This window comes from Elgaria multicarinata, chromosome 8 (assembly GCF_023053635.1).
Source record: "Elgaria multicarinata webbii isolate HBS135686 ecotype San Diego chromosome 8, rElgMul1.1.pri, whole genome shotgun sequence".
Lineage (NCBI taxonomy): Eukaryota > Metazoa > Chordata > Lepidosauria > Squamata > Anguidae > Elgaria > Elgaria multicarinata.
Window position 1 is genome coordinate 24,720,233 of NC_086178.1, and position 13,083 is coordinate 24,733,315.

A 13,083-nucleotide genomic window follows, 5' to 3' on the forward strand; every position below is an offset into this window, starting at 1 on the left:
GTTTTGAACTTTTTTGACTCAGTGCTGCTTTTCATAATCTGTTTTATTCAAGCAGAGTCACAATACAGTAGACAGCGCTTTCTTCCTGATAGATGCTAAAATGTTAGGTATGAATGAGAAATTAATTTCAGTTGACTTTTGATCAGGATTTACCCATTTCGCACCATCTAATACAAACACAAATTTGCATGCAATCTGTGGCCAAGGTCTATACATTTCCAAGCTTGCAGTGTGATCCGCAGGCCCAAAATATGCATTTGACAGCATGCATTCATTTGTGTGTGTGTGTGGGGGGGGGAGGCACAGTTCACTTTAATCAATGGGAGAAGAATGTGCACATTTCAAAGATGAACACAATTGATGCATACGTTTGGAAAAATGCATCCAAAATTCACACAGATTTACGTACGCGGGGGGGGGGGAGACAAAGCTTACAATCTGATATGGACTCGAGTCAGAATGAACTTCAAGATGGAGTTCAGAGAACTTTGGCAAGTTCACACATCATTGTGAACCACAGGAAATGCCTTCCCAGGGCTCTTGAGTCCTTATTTGGTTCGTTAGAAGCCCTGGAAACCACATTCACAGGGTTTGGGTATCATGAATTCTGGGAAATGTAATTTTCAGGGTCCTTACACTGGATGTCAAGCCCTGTAAACTATGTTGTGGTGGTGTTCTAGGGCTGCATCACAGTTGCTGCTACCTCTAGGTATGCTTTTCTGTGGGAAAATGATGGGTGGTCGGGAAGATCAGCAACAGAGCAATCTCATGCTGGATTGGACCCAGATTTTGGAAGGTACAGGTGTCATTTTGAATGTGCATTGAAGGGTGCAAAATATATCAATCCATATTCTAATCGCCCCTTTCCTCCGTCTGCAATTCAAAAGCAACATCAAATACAACAGCAGGAAAGTGACTTTCAACTGCTACATCTGGGTAGTCACTTCACAGAGTTGAGATATTCCAGGCATTCAGCCAGTGGGCTGTACCAAGAACAGCTGGTGCTCTTTTTGTTTTAGCATTGGCTGGTTGTTTACCCATTTAACACATTTAGCAGTATCATCTTTGCTGTTTTAGACTAGTGATATGACCATCTCACCCATGTACAAACAAATCAAACAATTTGTTTCAAACAGGCTCCTACAAAAGTAAATCTTTAGCCGAACATAAACCTCAAACACAGTTTGCTTTTACCGAGGCCATCCAGCTGCTAAATGTAGCATTCATTAACAACCATGCCGCTGAAAAGAAGCGTGTGGGGGTTGACCCCCGAAGTAAACATTTAGAGTCATCCACTCTTTCCTCACATGGCCAATCTTGACCTCTACTTCTATTGTGGTAAACAATCTTAAACCCCCACTGTCTTCAAAAAGAGTTCGCATTTCCTTGCCAGTTTTCCTGGCTGGATAGTATGGAGAAGGACACCAAATTACTCATACCAATTCTGCACTTTAAACTCTTTTTTATATTGCAGTTGTCTTTCAAGTCTTTCTGATTAAATAGCATTCACAACATTACGTAAATCTCCTTCAGAGGAGATTTTGCTGCTTACCCTTGTTTTCAAGAACTGGCTCTGTGATTTTACTGCCCATTCACATGGGCAGTGTCACCTCGGGAAAGATTTCAGATGGGGGAGAAAAATCTCTTAGGTTCACATATTTATGCAAACTTATTTAATTTGCACTTTCAAACCAATATGGAAATACAAACTCAGTGATTCTTCAAGGTTTTACATTTCTCTGAATTTTGCAATGGAATTCTCCTATCCAAAAATGCAGATATGGGGTGAGGGGGGGGGTACGTGCTCTCAAAAATACATCTATTTGTGAAAAGAATGTCCCAAAAAGCACTCTATTAAGAAAATTGCTTGCAAAATGTGTATATAAAGCAAAAGTGCATAGCAAAAAAAAAAAAAAAAAAAAAGCTCATTAGATGAAATGCAGACAAAAGAACATGTAGAAAATTTTCATGAGAAATTTTCAAAAAAAGAAATCAAAGTTCAAGATGAACTTAATTTAAGACAGAAAAATAAGAAACTGGGGGAAAATCAAACCTGATAGATTCATCCATCCCTAAAATATGACTGTTATGTTTGAAAGTAAATCAGTAAAATAGAAATTGAGTCCTTCCTCTCGTTAATGCCCAGCAGATAAACTGTCCTATAGTGGGTCAGACTATTGGTCCATCTTGCCCTCTATTGGCTATTCTAGCTAGGTGCAGCTCTTCAAGACCACAGGCAGAGGTCTTTCCCACTACCTTCCACCTGGTCCTTTTTCCACTGGAGATGATTGGCATCAAACCTGAGACTTTCAACAGACAAAACATGTGCTCTACTATTGATCTATTTAGAGTGATCCTGCATGAGGGACAGCAGAATTGTGGTACCATCCAGCATGGCCAATGGTAAGGGTTTATGAGAGTTGTAGTCTGAAACACCTGGAGAGGTTCTGTACGGTAGCATCACTCAATTTCTGCAGACAACCTCACAGTAGGGATGTGGAGATTGTGTAAAAACCATTCCGTCTATATTTTGTGGATTGCCAGGTGCCTTTCATTCCATCGTCTGCCCATCACCAGAATCAGGTTGTTTGTTTTAGTTTCTGAATTTGTGCATATTCGAATGTGCAAAAATTTGCAAATTCCCTCCAAATGCACAAATCCCCCCTCCAAATGTGCATTTTCATACTTTAGCCTATGGGGAAAATGTACATTTTGGGCTGGGTTTTTTGCGTATTTTTCTATGACAAAATGTGTGCCAAATTCCCAAAGGTTAGAAAAACAGACCACAAATCTGCAGGGGAATCGACCCAACAGGGGAAAAGCTAGTGCCCTGGCAGAATCCGTGGGTTGGATTAATAAAAATCAAACTCATAAAAAACATACTCATTTGGTTTTGTTACATATTTCTCTGACATCCATACCTCACAGCAACGTTTTTTTTGTTTTTTTAGCAGTTGGTCAACCCACACCCACCCCAATTAAAATACTCATTCTTCTGCTTTAATGAAAATACATTTTTTATTCATTTCACCTACACAGAAGCACACTTTTGTGGGACTTCTACTTAAACACACACACACACACACACATACACACACTACTACAATTATCCTTGCATAAGTGAAGTAGACATTAGCATTCTTATTAAGCACTTCAGGCAATCCAAGTTGGTGGATTTATTGGTCTTAATGTTATCTTTGAGATTGCATTTTCTCCCTGACCTCTTGGGCTCATCCATAGAGCTGATGAGTGTTGATTTTATTATGATGTGTCTGTGTCCTTTTGTGCCTTAAAAAAATAAACATCTACGTGCATATTGCTACATTTTTAATTAAACTTTTTCTGTGATCCCATTTAAAGTTTTTGGGATGTTGATATTTATTCCCATATACTTTCAAAAGTATGGAGGTAATTCCATGCAAACCTACCAATCTTTGAAATAAAATAACTTTCCAATGGAAGAATTTTTACACTACTGATGTGCAGGTAATTTCCCATGAGGAATCTAATGTTTCTCTTTAATCCTTTAGAACACCCAGTGGGACTCAGATTAATGGGACAAAATGGCCAGTCTTCACCACCGCTGAACAAAAATACTTAACATTAAGCACAGATGGTTCAAAGATTCGTACAAAATTACGTGCCCAGCAGTGCCGATTCTGGAATATATTTTTTCCAAAAGTCCTGAAGATGACAGGTAATTTTTGGTGCTAAATGTATGTATGTGCAGTTAAATTGTTTAATACAAGGTCACTTCGCTGCTGCTAAATTTCAGTTCCAACTTCAAGTTATTTGGGGGTAAGTACTTCCAAAAATTAAATCCAGAAGACCTTTCAATGAGCCAAACTGCTTTGCTTAAATAATACATGTTATTTTTCAATTAATGTGTATAACTATATAGTTTAGTACATGTTTTGTATCTATCCTACTTTTAACTTCAAGCACATCGGATTTGTTGTCCACTGTATGAGTGTAACTGATCCTATCTTTGATTTTTTTTTGGGGGGGAGCCATGTTTGAGGGGGGAGGTGATTTAGATTGAACCTTTCTTCTTCTTCTTCTTTTTAGTCTCTGTGTGGGGCAGGGTGGAAGAATTTCAGAAAAACAAGCATCAAGTGTGTGTGGGAGATTTAAACTACTCGTACTTGTACAAGGTGCCCCTGATCTGAATTGGGGGCCTATATACTTAATTGTGAGGAGAAGAAAAAAAATCTAAGAAAAAGTCAGCTGCACAGTACATATTTAATGTATCATGTGGTTGGATGCTGGTTCATTTTGAAATCAAAACACGGGAAGTTTAGGGTAATAATTATTTTGAAGTAAGCTCTACTCAATCCGTTGGGCCTTTCCTTTGAGTAAGGATACTTAAAGTTGCACCTAGGGAAGGATAAAACCTGGCATTTCTTCTCTATTCATCAAATAATACTTTGAGTGAATAGCAGGTTCCACTTTGTATTGAATTTAGACTCTGGTGCAGCCTTAAATCACAAGTATTGTTTCCTCTAAAACCACAAGGAGAAACACCACAGGTGTTCACTACCAATAAAGAATAAATTATATATTGACACCCCATCCCCCAAAAACTTATGTTCAGGTGTTCACAAATTGTAAGTGTGTGGGTTGGGGTGGGGTGTGTGTTAAGATGCACACTCCACCTTCGCTGCCTTTACATGTGACCTCTCCATGTTGATAGGAAAGGTCTGAAGAGGAAATGTAACTGTGTTCCAGTGAATGCAATTCAATGGAAACGCAGTGGTTCCGATTGCATGGAGCCTTGTAATTCACTTGAATGCTGTTCCATTGTCTCTGCAGGCCTGGCCCATCAATACAGGGAATTCACAAGTGGAGGGGCTGGATCATGAGCTTCCCCACCCCCACTCCCTTCCGCACACACAACTTTTGAATGCCATAACAGAGGAGGGCCTTTTCTGCTGTGGCACCCCAGCTATGGAAGGAGCTCCCCAGAGAGATTTGCCTGGCACCTACATTATGCTCTTTCCAGTGCCAGGTGAAGTCCTTTTTATTTTTCCAGTATTTTAACATTTTACCGTCCTAGTCTTTTAACTTGCTGTTTCTAATCTAAATTTTAAATCTCTGCACTCCTGCTCAGTTTTATTCTGGTTGTACTTTTATAGTGTGGTTTAATTTTTATACTTAAGTTGTATTTTAATTTTTGTGAACTGCCCAGAGAGCTTCAGCTATTGGGTGGTATAGAAATGCAATCAATCAATCAATCAACGTATAGATCTCCACAGATCTGATGGTACCTGACCACAGATGGCCACCAGGAAAGTGGCCATCAGAGATTCCCAGGGCAATGCCCAAAAGAGGGTGAGATGAGAGCCTACCTCATTCTTGGCAGATGCAGCGGAGGCTGGTTGCTCTGATTTCCGTGAGCCTATTTGGGGTATAAGGTTCAGTCCTGGGTCATTCTAACTAAAACCCACAATTAATTCACAGCCTACTGAAACCGGAGCCACCAGCCTCCACTGGGCAGACATAAAACCATCCTATTTCTTTGCAGTAGATGTCTATCAGTATGGCCTAATTAGAGCCCAAACCACCTCACTCCCTTTTATTCTCCCATTTTGTGCACTGATCCAGGGCTAGTACTATTAAATACCAGCAGAATGGTAATTTACAGAGGGAGGATAAGGAAGATTGCTCCAGTGCAATCGAGGCCTATTGTTTGTCTGCTGGAGCATCAACGTACAAATTTAACTGCGGCACTTAATGCCTGCGTCTAGATTGAGGAGTTTGCACATTTCAAAGATTAGATGTAGAAAAAAGGAATGGAATTCAAGCTACTTATACATCACATGGAGCTTGCTTGAATCTCCTGTAGCGTGTAACACCTACGTCCACTTCCGAGATCAGAGGTAGGCAGCCTGGTGAAACTCCCATAATCCCTGACCATTAGCCATGCTGACTAGTGCTTTTGGGGGTATAGTCCAAAACACCTGGAGGTCACCAAGTTGCTTACTTATGTTCTAGATATTCATCCCAAGGAGCTTCTCCACACCAGGGCTGCCATGATAGCAATGGACTTACACTATTTAAAAACTGGAATGCTCATAGGAGTTGAGGATCTAAGTCCATTTTGAAATATTTAAATACACTTTTAAATACATGTGCATGTAATTAAAATTTATTTCATAAATGTGCATGTGAATGTATTTTCATAAAATATATTCTTTTAATTAATATGTATTTACTACTACTACTACTACTAATAATAATAATAATAATAATTTATTTCTTACCCGCCTCTCCACTTGGATCGAGGCAGGAAACAACAGTGACTATAAAACACATAAAAACTGATTAAAAACATATTATACATGATTAAAACATCCCAAAAACATCCTAAAAACATTCTAAAATTCCACTGGATAGGCCTGCCAGAATAGATCAGTCTTTGTTGCTTTTTTAAATGCTAAAAGACTGCAAAGTTGACGAATCTCCTCCGGCAGGCCATTCCACAGTCTGGGAGCAGCAGAAGAGAAGATCCTCTGGGTAATACCCGTCAGCCTAGTTTTGGCTTACTGAAGGGTAGGATCCAACGATATCTGTGCAATTGCAGTACTGATGCTGCGTTAGCGGAAACCAATGTGTGTGCAATGTCAATAGTGATTGCTAGTGCAACTGATTTCCCAAACAAACCATTGTGATGGGGAAAGTGCTAATGATGTTATGCACTCATTGGCTTCTGCTAGAGCAACATCAATAGCATTAGAGCATAGAATGCACACCATTCGATCTTTTCTTTAATACATAGTTTTCCATAAAATACATATTTAATTGTGCATTTTCTCTCAGAGCATGTAAAAATGTGCATTTAAATACATTTGAACCAATGAGAACTATGCTGCAACAGTTGGAGAAGTGCAATGGATAGCTAGTGGATAGCTATTTTCCAACCCACACATTAGTTTGAGAAGCAAAAACCAGGTAATTTCATAAAGGAATATGCAGGATAAGAAGTTTTCAAGCATCTATGCAACACAGGCAAATTCCACTTCTGGCATACATTTCAGAAAGCAATTCACTGAAGAAAGGAACAGCCATGCATTGGGCAGTTGGGGAGCGCGGGGCGGGGGGGGGCACTGTAATCACAGTAGTTGTATGAAACATACCTGATATCTGTTAAGAAAACCACATTCCGTAATGTGAAACAGGACTGAAATTCAGAATTAATTTAAGGAATTCAAAACCTTGTGGTGATTGCTAAAATCCTGGAGGAGGAGGAGGTATTACAATTCTATCCTATACATGTTTACTCAGAAGTAATTCCATGAAATTCAATGGAATCGCTCCAATATGAGTCCTATTTAAGGTAGACCCATTGAAACGAATGGGATGCAAGTCGCTTTTGACTAACTTAATTTAGACAGATCTCTTGATGGATATGAGCCATGACAGCCAATTAGTGCTTTCATAAGTAGAGGCAGTCTTAGGCCGTAGCTAGACCTAAGGTTTATCCCAGGATTGTCCTAGGGTCAAACCTGTTCATCTAAGTGCCACACAGGGCATCCAGCGCTCAGGCAGGGACGAACCCAGGAGGATCCTGGGATAAACCTTAGGTCTAGCTACAGCCTTAGGCTCTGCCCCTTCATTCTTGCAGGCAACTCTATCTAAAGCTAGGCCAATATTTTTCATACAAAATTGGAGGCAGTGGCAAAATCCTCATCTTATTTCTATTGTGTATGCTTGAATTGTCTCATATCCTTGTGTATTCAATGAAGTGGCATGTGTCATGTCTTTATGTTGTGATCTGCGTCTCTGACAGTAAAAGCTAAAAGAAGAAAAAAAGAAAAAGTTGGATTTGGTTGGTTGCTTCTTCAAATAGCTGTATGTAAGTCTTCCTGGGGGAAAAAGAGCATAGCATTCCCTTCATCTGACACGTTGTTTTTCATTTGATGTTTGAGAGATTTTATTATTTCTCACATCATGACATTCCATCGTACGTAAGATGTGGGGTGGGGGATTAAAAACAACAACAACAACCAAACATCCTGAGAGTGTTTCGTGTGAACCTGGATCAGTTTCAGACAAGAAGCAGATACAGCACAAAGCTGACGAAATGTTCTTTTCGATCATCAGGCATTGCTCACAGAAATTCTAAGTAAAGAAACCATCTGTCAGGATGCTGATCTTAATGAACAAATGTGCTATGAATATGCAAATCTTCAGTGACATAACCAGTACGAATAGATACACTTCCACATTTTGTAGTAAGCCAATGGGTTGATTTTCCATAATGGGAAGGGGGAATGAAATCAGACGTTAGTCTATCAGCCCAGGCAATGTTACGGAGCCAATCCAAAATTGTCTTGAATCTAAGGGCTGAGCTCCATCTATGGAGATATCAACAAGAGCCACAGTATGAGTAGTGGATCCATGCTGGATCAGACCAAGGGTCCATCTAGTCCAGCACTCTGTTCACACATTGGCCAACCAGCCATCAGACAGGGACCAACAAGAAGCACATGGTGCAACAGCACCCTCCCGCCCATGTTCCCCAGCAACTGGTGCACACAGGCTTACTGCCTCTACTACTGGTGATAGCACACAACCATCAGGGCTAGTAGCCATTTATAGCCTTTGCTACCATGTATTATTTTATTTATTTGTATAATATATTTTGAGTCCAATCATTTTTCCAGGTGCAGAAACTGGGTGGAGTTTGGATGGGGAAAACACAGCATAAAGAGGTTGTAAGAGATTCTTTAGAATTATAGTTAATTTGGAATTGACAACAATGGTTTATTTCAAGGCATTAGTATTTCAATTTGATAACCCAGAGAATCACAGGAAATGTGGATCTTAGTCTTATACCAGAATCATCCCAGCTCAACCTCTAGACTCATGCTGTTCACCCCGAATCATCAGGGCATATTTATCATAACTATCAGTCAGATATTTGCAGTTCCTTTCCTAATGAGTAGCCAGGTAAGATGGAGGCATTTGTTTTCGAGACCAAGATAGGGTAATAATTTTTACTATATTAAAAAAAAAAGAAGGCAGTAGTGTGAATGATTCAATATATACAAAGTGCCCAAAGCACCCACTACACAATATACAGTGATGAATAGTAACAAATAACCTTATTTATTTACAATATATAACTGATGTATATCAGCTGCACGGTCATTAATGGCCAACTACCATTTGTCCAACAAAACTGTGAAAGAAAAGTGCTCCTAAATAGTAGTCACTTTACAATAAGTATTATTTCCATATATAATATACAAAATCAGTCACAATTATTTAACATGACACAGTGCTAATAATGACATCAAATGAATACCCTTTTAAACATATGTTTTTATAATAGGTTATATTTGTTATTTTCTTGTTCTTATATGCGTTATAAAACTTTACATGAAAGGTCTCCGCCATTTATTTTTCCTGTTTGCTCGAGAGCTTCATCAGAACAAAGCTGAAACAGATAACATATTTTGTTGGAAAAGATACAGTGTAGCTGATATGCATCAGTTATATATTGTAAATAAATAAGGTTATTTGTTACTATTCATCACTGTATGTATGTTGTGTAGTGTGTGCTTTGGGCACTTTGTATATATTGAATACATTTTACTTTAGCCTGTCCTGCTGCTAGTAGGGAATAACGAACCCATGGGGCGCCCTGTTCAAGGAGCTGGCCTGGCCATGTGCTCAGCAATGCACACTTTCAGGAGGCCCCACTTTCCCTCCCCCTTCCTTAGTCCAAGAGGGCCTTTAAGGCCACAATTGGCATGGAGGGAGAGTAACATGATTTACCCAAGGCTGGGGAAATCACATATTTCTCCTCTCCACTCTAATGGTAGTTGCCATTACCAAATGGGAAATTGTGTTTCTCCTGTGCTCCCCACCCCCGCTGATGCATATTTTTAAAGGCTGTGCTCTGTTTCGCTTCAGAGTGTAGAAGCAATAGCGAGGCTGCGGATTGAGGCAAAGAAGATCGAGACCAAGTGGGTCCTTTGCCTCGATGCGGAGCTCCAAAAAAAGGGTAAGTGGGGGCTTTCCTGACAGTGCCGCAATCCATGTGGCAATGGCGGCAGAGCCAGGTAAGGGGGCAGAGGGGAGGGGGACTTACCTGCCTCTGTCACATTCCAGCAGCAGCTTCAACTGAGGCTGAGGCTCAAACCAGAAGACCAGGCCGCAACCGCGGCCTGCCCTTCCGCTTTGAGCTTTTGCCTCAGGTGAAGCCGCTGCTGGAATATGACAGATGCAGGTAAGGGGGGAGGAGGGAGGGGGCCTTACCTGGTGGCAGCAGTGGTGCTGCAGAGCTCTGATTCAGATCCAGAGCTCCACAGCAGAGTGGAGCAGACCATAGGTGGATCAACGTGGGGCGGAGCGGGTCTGATCCGGAATTTGCAGTTTGGGTGTGGAGCGGATCCGAGGGTCCATGCACAGCCCTAATATTTCCCCCTACCACATTAAGGACAATTACCGCAGTGGGCGAAAGGACAAAGGGCATGCACAGGACAGGGAAGAAGTGAGTTCCACCTGGACCTACACCCCCTTTGTCCTGTAGCAGCAATGGAGCAAAAATCCATCAGGCATGTCTGTCGGGGCCCAGGAGGGCTGGATGCAGGGGTGTCCGCTGCCCTTGCAGGCCCAGATAGATTTTCACCCCAGCACTAGCTGCTAGTATTTATTTCTCTTACTCCACAAGGTCATACTGACATGTCCTCTTTTTGTATATGGGTAGGTAAAAAGCAAATGATGTCAGAGGCTGACACTCGTAAAGCATTTTTTAAAAAATTGGAATGTGAAAATAATATTTCAAAGTGTAATTTGAAGCAAAATGCATAAGTTGAGACATCATTCATAGAGCAGTTTTAATATAGAGAGCGCTTTTAATATAGAATCTCTTTACATCTTTACGAGATCTCTGGGGGATTAGTGCAATTGATATTCTATCACATTTCCAGTGGGGGCAACTGAAACATAAAAAGAGAGCTTGCTACCTGCACAGTAAGCCCATGACGCAGGTGGGACCTGAAATCTCCATGATCCAAATCTACTATGCCATTCATCAGAACACAGCTGTTACAGATGATGTTAGTTAATTTTGTTTTAATCTAGCATTGTAAAACAGTATCAGGACATTCAGGTGTGTGTGTGTGTGTGTGTGTGAGAGAGAGAGAGAGAGAGAGAGACAGAGAGACAGAGAGAGAGAGAGAGAGAGAGAGAGAGAGAGAGAGACAGAGAGAGACTTGTAATTGTGATGACATCATCTGAACTCAAGGTGGAATTTAGGGTTCTGCAACTTCTCTTAAGATTCCAAAAATCAGGAAATGCTGAGAAAACCCCACATTGCTTTCAGTGAATGTGTACTGCATTCATCTAGGCCATGCTATTCTGTATGCAGCTTGAAGCCTACAAAACTCATGATACACTGTGTGAAAGAACACATGTGAGGAAACATTGTAGGCCCATGTATAACGTTAATCTCAAAATAATGGCCACACTAATGGGACAGAGGTGGTGAAATAGACACATATGCAATCCTCTTTCAGGGATGGAAGCATTGCCGAGCTTTCTGTGGTGGCTGGGAGGGACTTGGAGGAATGGGGCAAGATTAGGGTGACCATATGAAAAGGAGGACAGGGCTCCTGTATCTTTAACAGTTGCAAAGAAAAGGGAATTTCAGCAGGTGTCATTTGTATATTTGGAGAACCTGGTGAAATTCCCTCTTTATCACAACAGTTAAAGGTGCAGGAGCTATACTAGAGTGACCAGATACAAAAGAGGGCAGGGCATCTGCACCTTTAACTGTTGTGATGAAGAGGGAATTTCACCACTTTCTCCATATATACAAACGACACCTGCTGAAATTTCCTTTTCAATACAACTGTTAAAGATACAGGAGCCCTGTCCTCCTTTTCATATGGTCACCCTAGGCAAGATGCACAGATGGATGTCCTCCTCTGAGGTTAGAGTTCTCCCTCCAACCTCAGAAGGATAGGTTTGATGCCTCCAATGGCTTTTCACATGCTGTTTAGGGGCCATAGGATTGTAGAATCATAGAATAGTAGAGTTCGAAGGGGCCTAAAAGTCCATCGAGTCCAACCCCCTACTCATATTACAAAAAACATTGTACTGATATTGCAAAACATAATGAGTACACAAGTCATCACTTTCCCCATGTAACTTTTTGGGATATCTCAGATTCTGCAACTGAGAATATGTGTTTTTATTGATTTATTTTTTGCTCCCAGAAATGACAATTATGGAAATGCATTGCATCCCCTCGTTGGAAGTCTGTATCTGGATCCTAGTCTGCTAATTAATTGCCTCTCCCCTCTAATTAATTGCCTATCCCTCATGAACTGTACGCTCCTTGGTAAATGTCAAATGGGTGTAAAAGTTGGAAAGCCAATTCCATGTGATATGAATATTGGGCCAGAAGAATAATTCTTCATTTTAACTGATTATCACATGATCAGGAGATAAAATGCTACCCTTTAAATTTCCAATAAATCAGGTGGCAGTGGGGGAGGGGAGGGGGAGGAGGGCAAAACGGTGCATGGTGTATTTAGAGGGAAATGTCATCGGTAATCAGAATTATTTTTCAATTAATGTACAAAGAGATTTAAATTTAGATTAATGCCACCCATTTCATGTTTTACAGGAAATATTGATGAAGCAGAACGAGAGTGGAAAGCAGGATTCCTCCGCTGGAACAATTACATGATGGACTGGAAAAATCAATTTAATGATTATGCTAGTAAGAGGGAAAGCTGTGCAGGTCTCTAATTAAAAGTTTCAGCCTTTCTGGAATGCCTGCATTGTCAAAGATCAAGGCAAACACGGAGGTAGCTAATGTAGCATATCCAGCAATGAGACATGTTATGCAGGCTCAGTGACACGTCACAAATATACTGGTGTCCCAAGTCTATTTCTATATATATATACATATATCAATAAGTATTATAAAGCGCTTCTACCTTTTGAAGCTCGACGAGAGCAATCCGACCATGGCATCACAATAACCAAGGAATCCAAAGCTCTTGGGCCGGCAGGGTGGAAAGGAATGAGGAGAAGCATTTTCGCTAGATCTTCTTGTCTTTC

The 13,083-nt window shown here is 40.6% G+C and overlaps 1 protein-coding gene across 1 annotated transcript in view; it reads left to right on the forward strand.

Moving 5' to 3' along the window:
- BCHE (butyrylcholinesterase) overlaps positions 1 to 12,787 on the forward strand; it is a 71,400-nt gene extending 58,613 nt beyond the window's left edge. Inside the window, exons 3-4 of the mRNA XM_063131459.1 lie at positions 3,531 to 3,697; positions 12,644 to 12,787. Of these exons, the coding sequence (XP_062987529.1) occupies positions 3,531 to 3,697; positions 12,644 to 12,768 (292 nt within the window). The 3' untranslated portion in view covers positions 12,769 to 12,787. The remainder of the gene's footprint in view (positions 1 to 3,530; positions 3,698 to 12,643) is intronic.
- Positions 12,788 to 13,083: the final 296 nt, after the last annotated feature.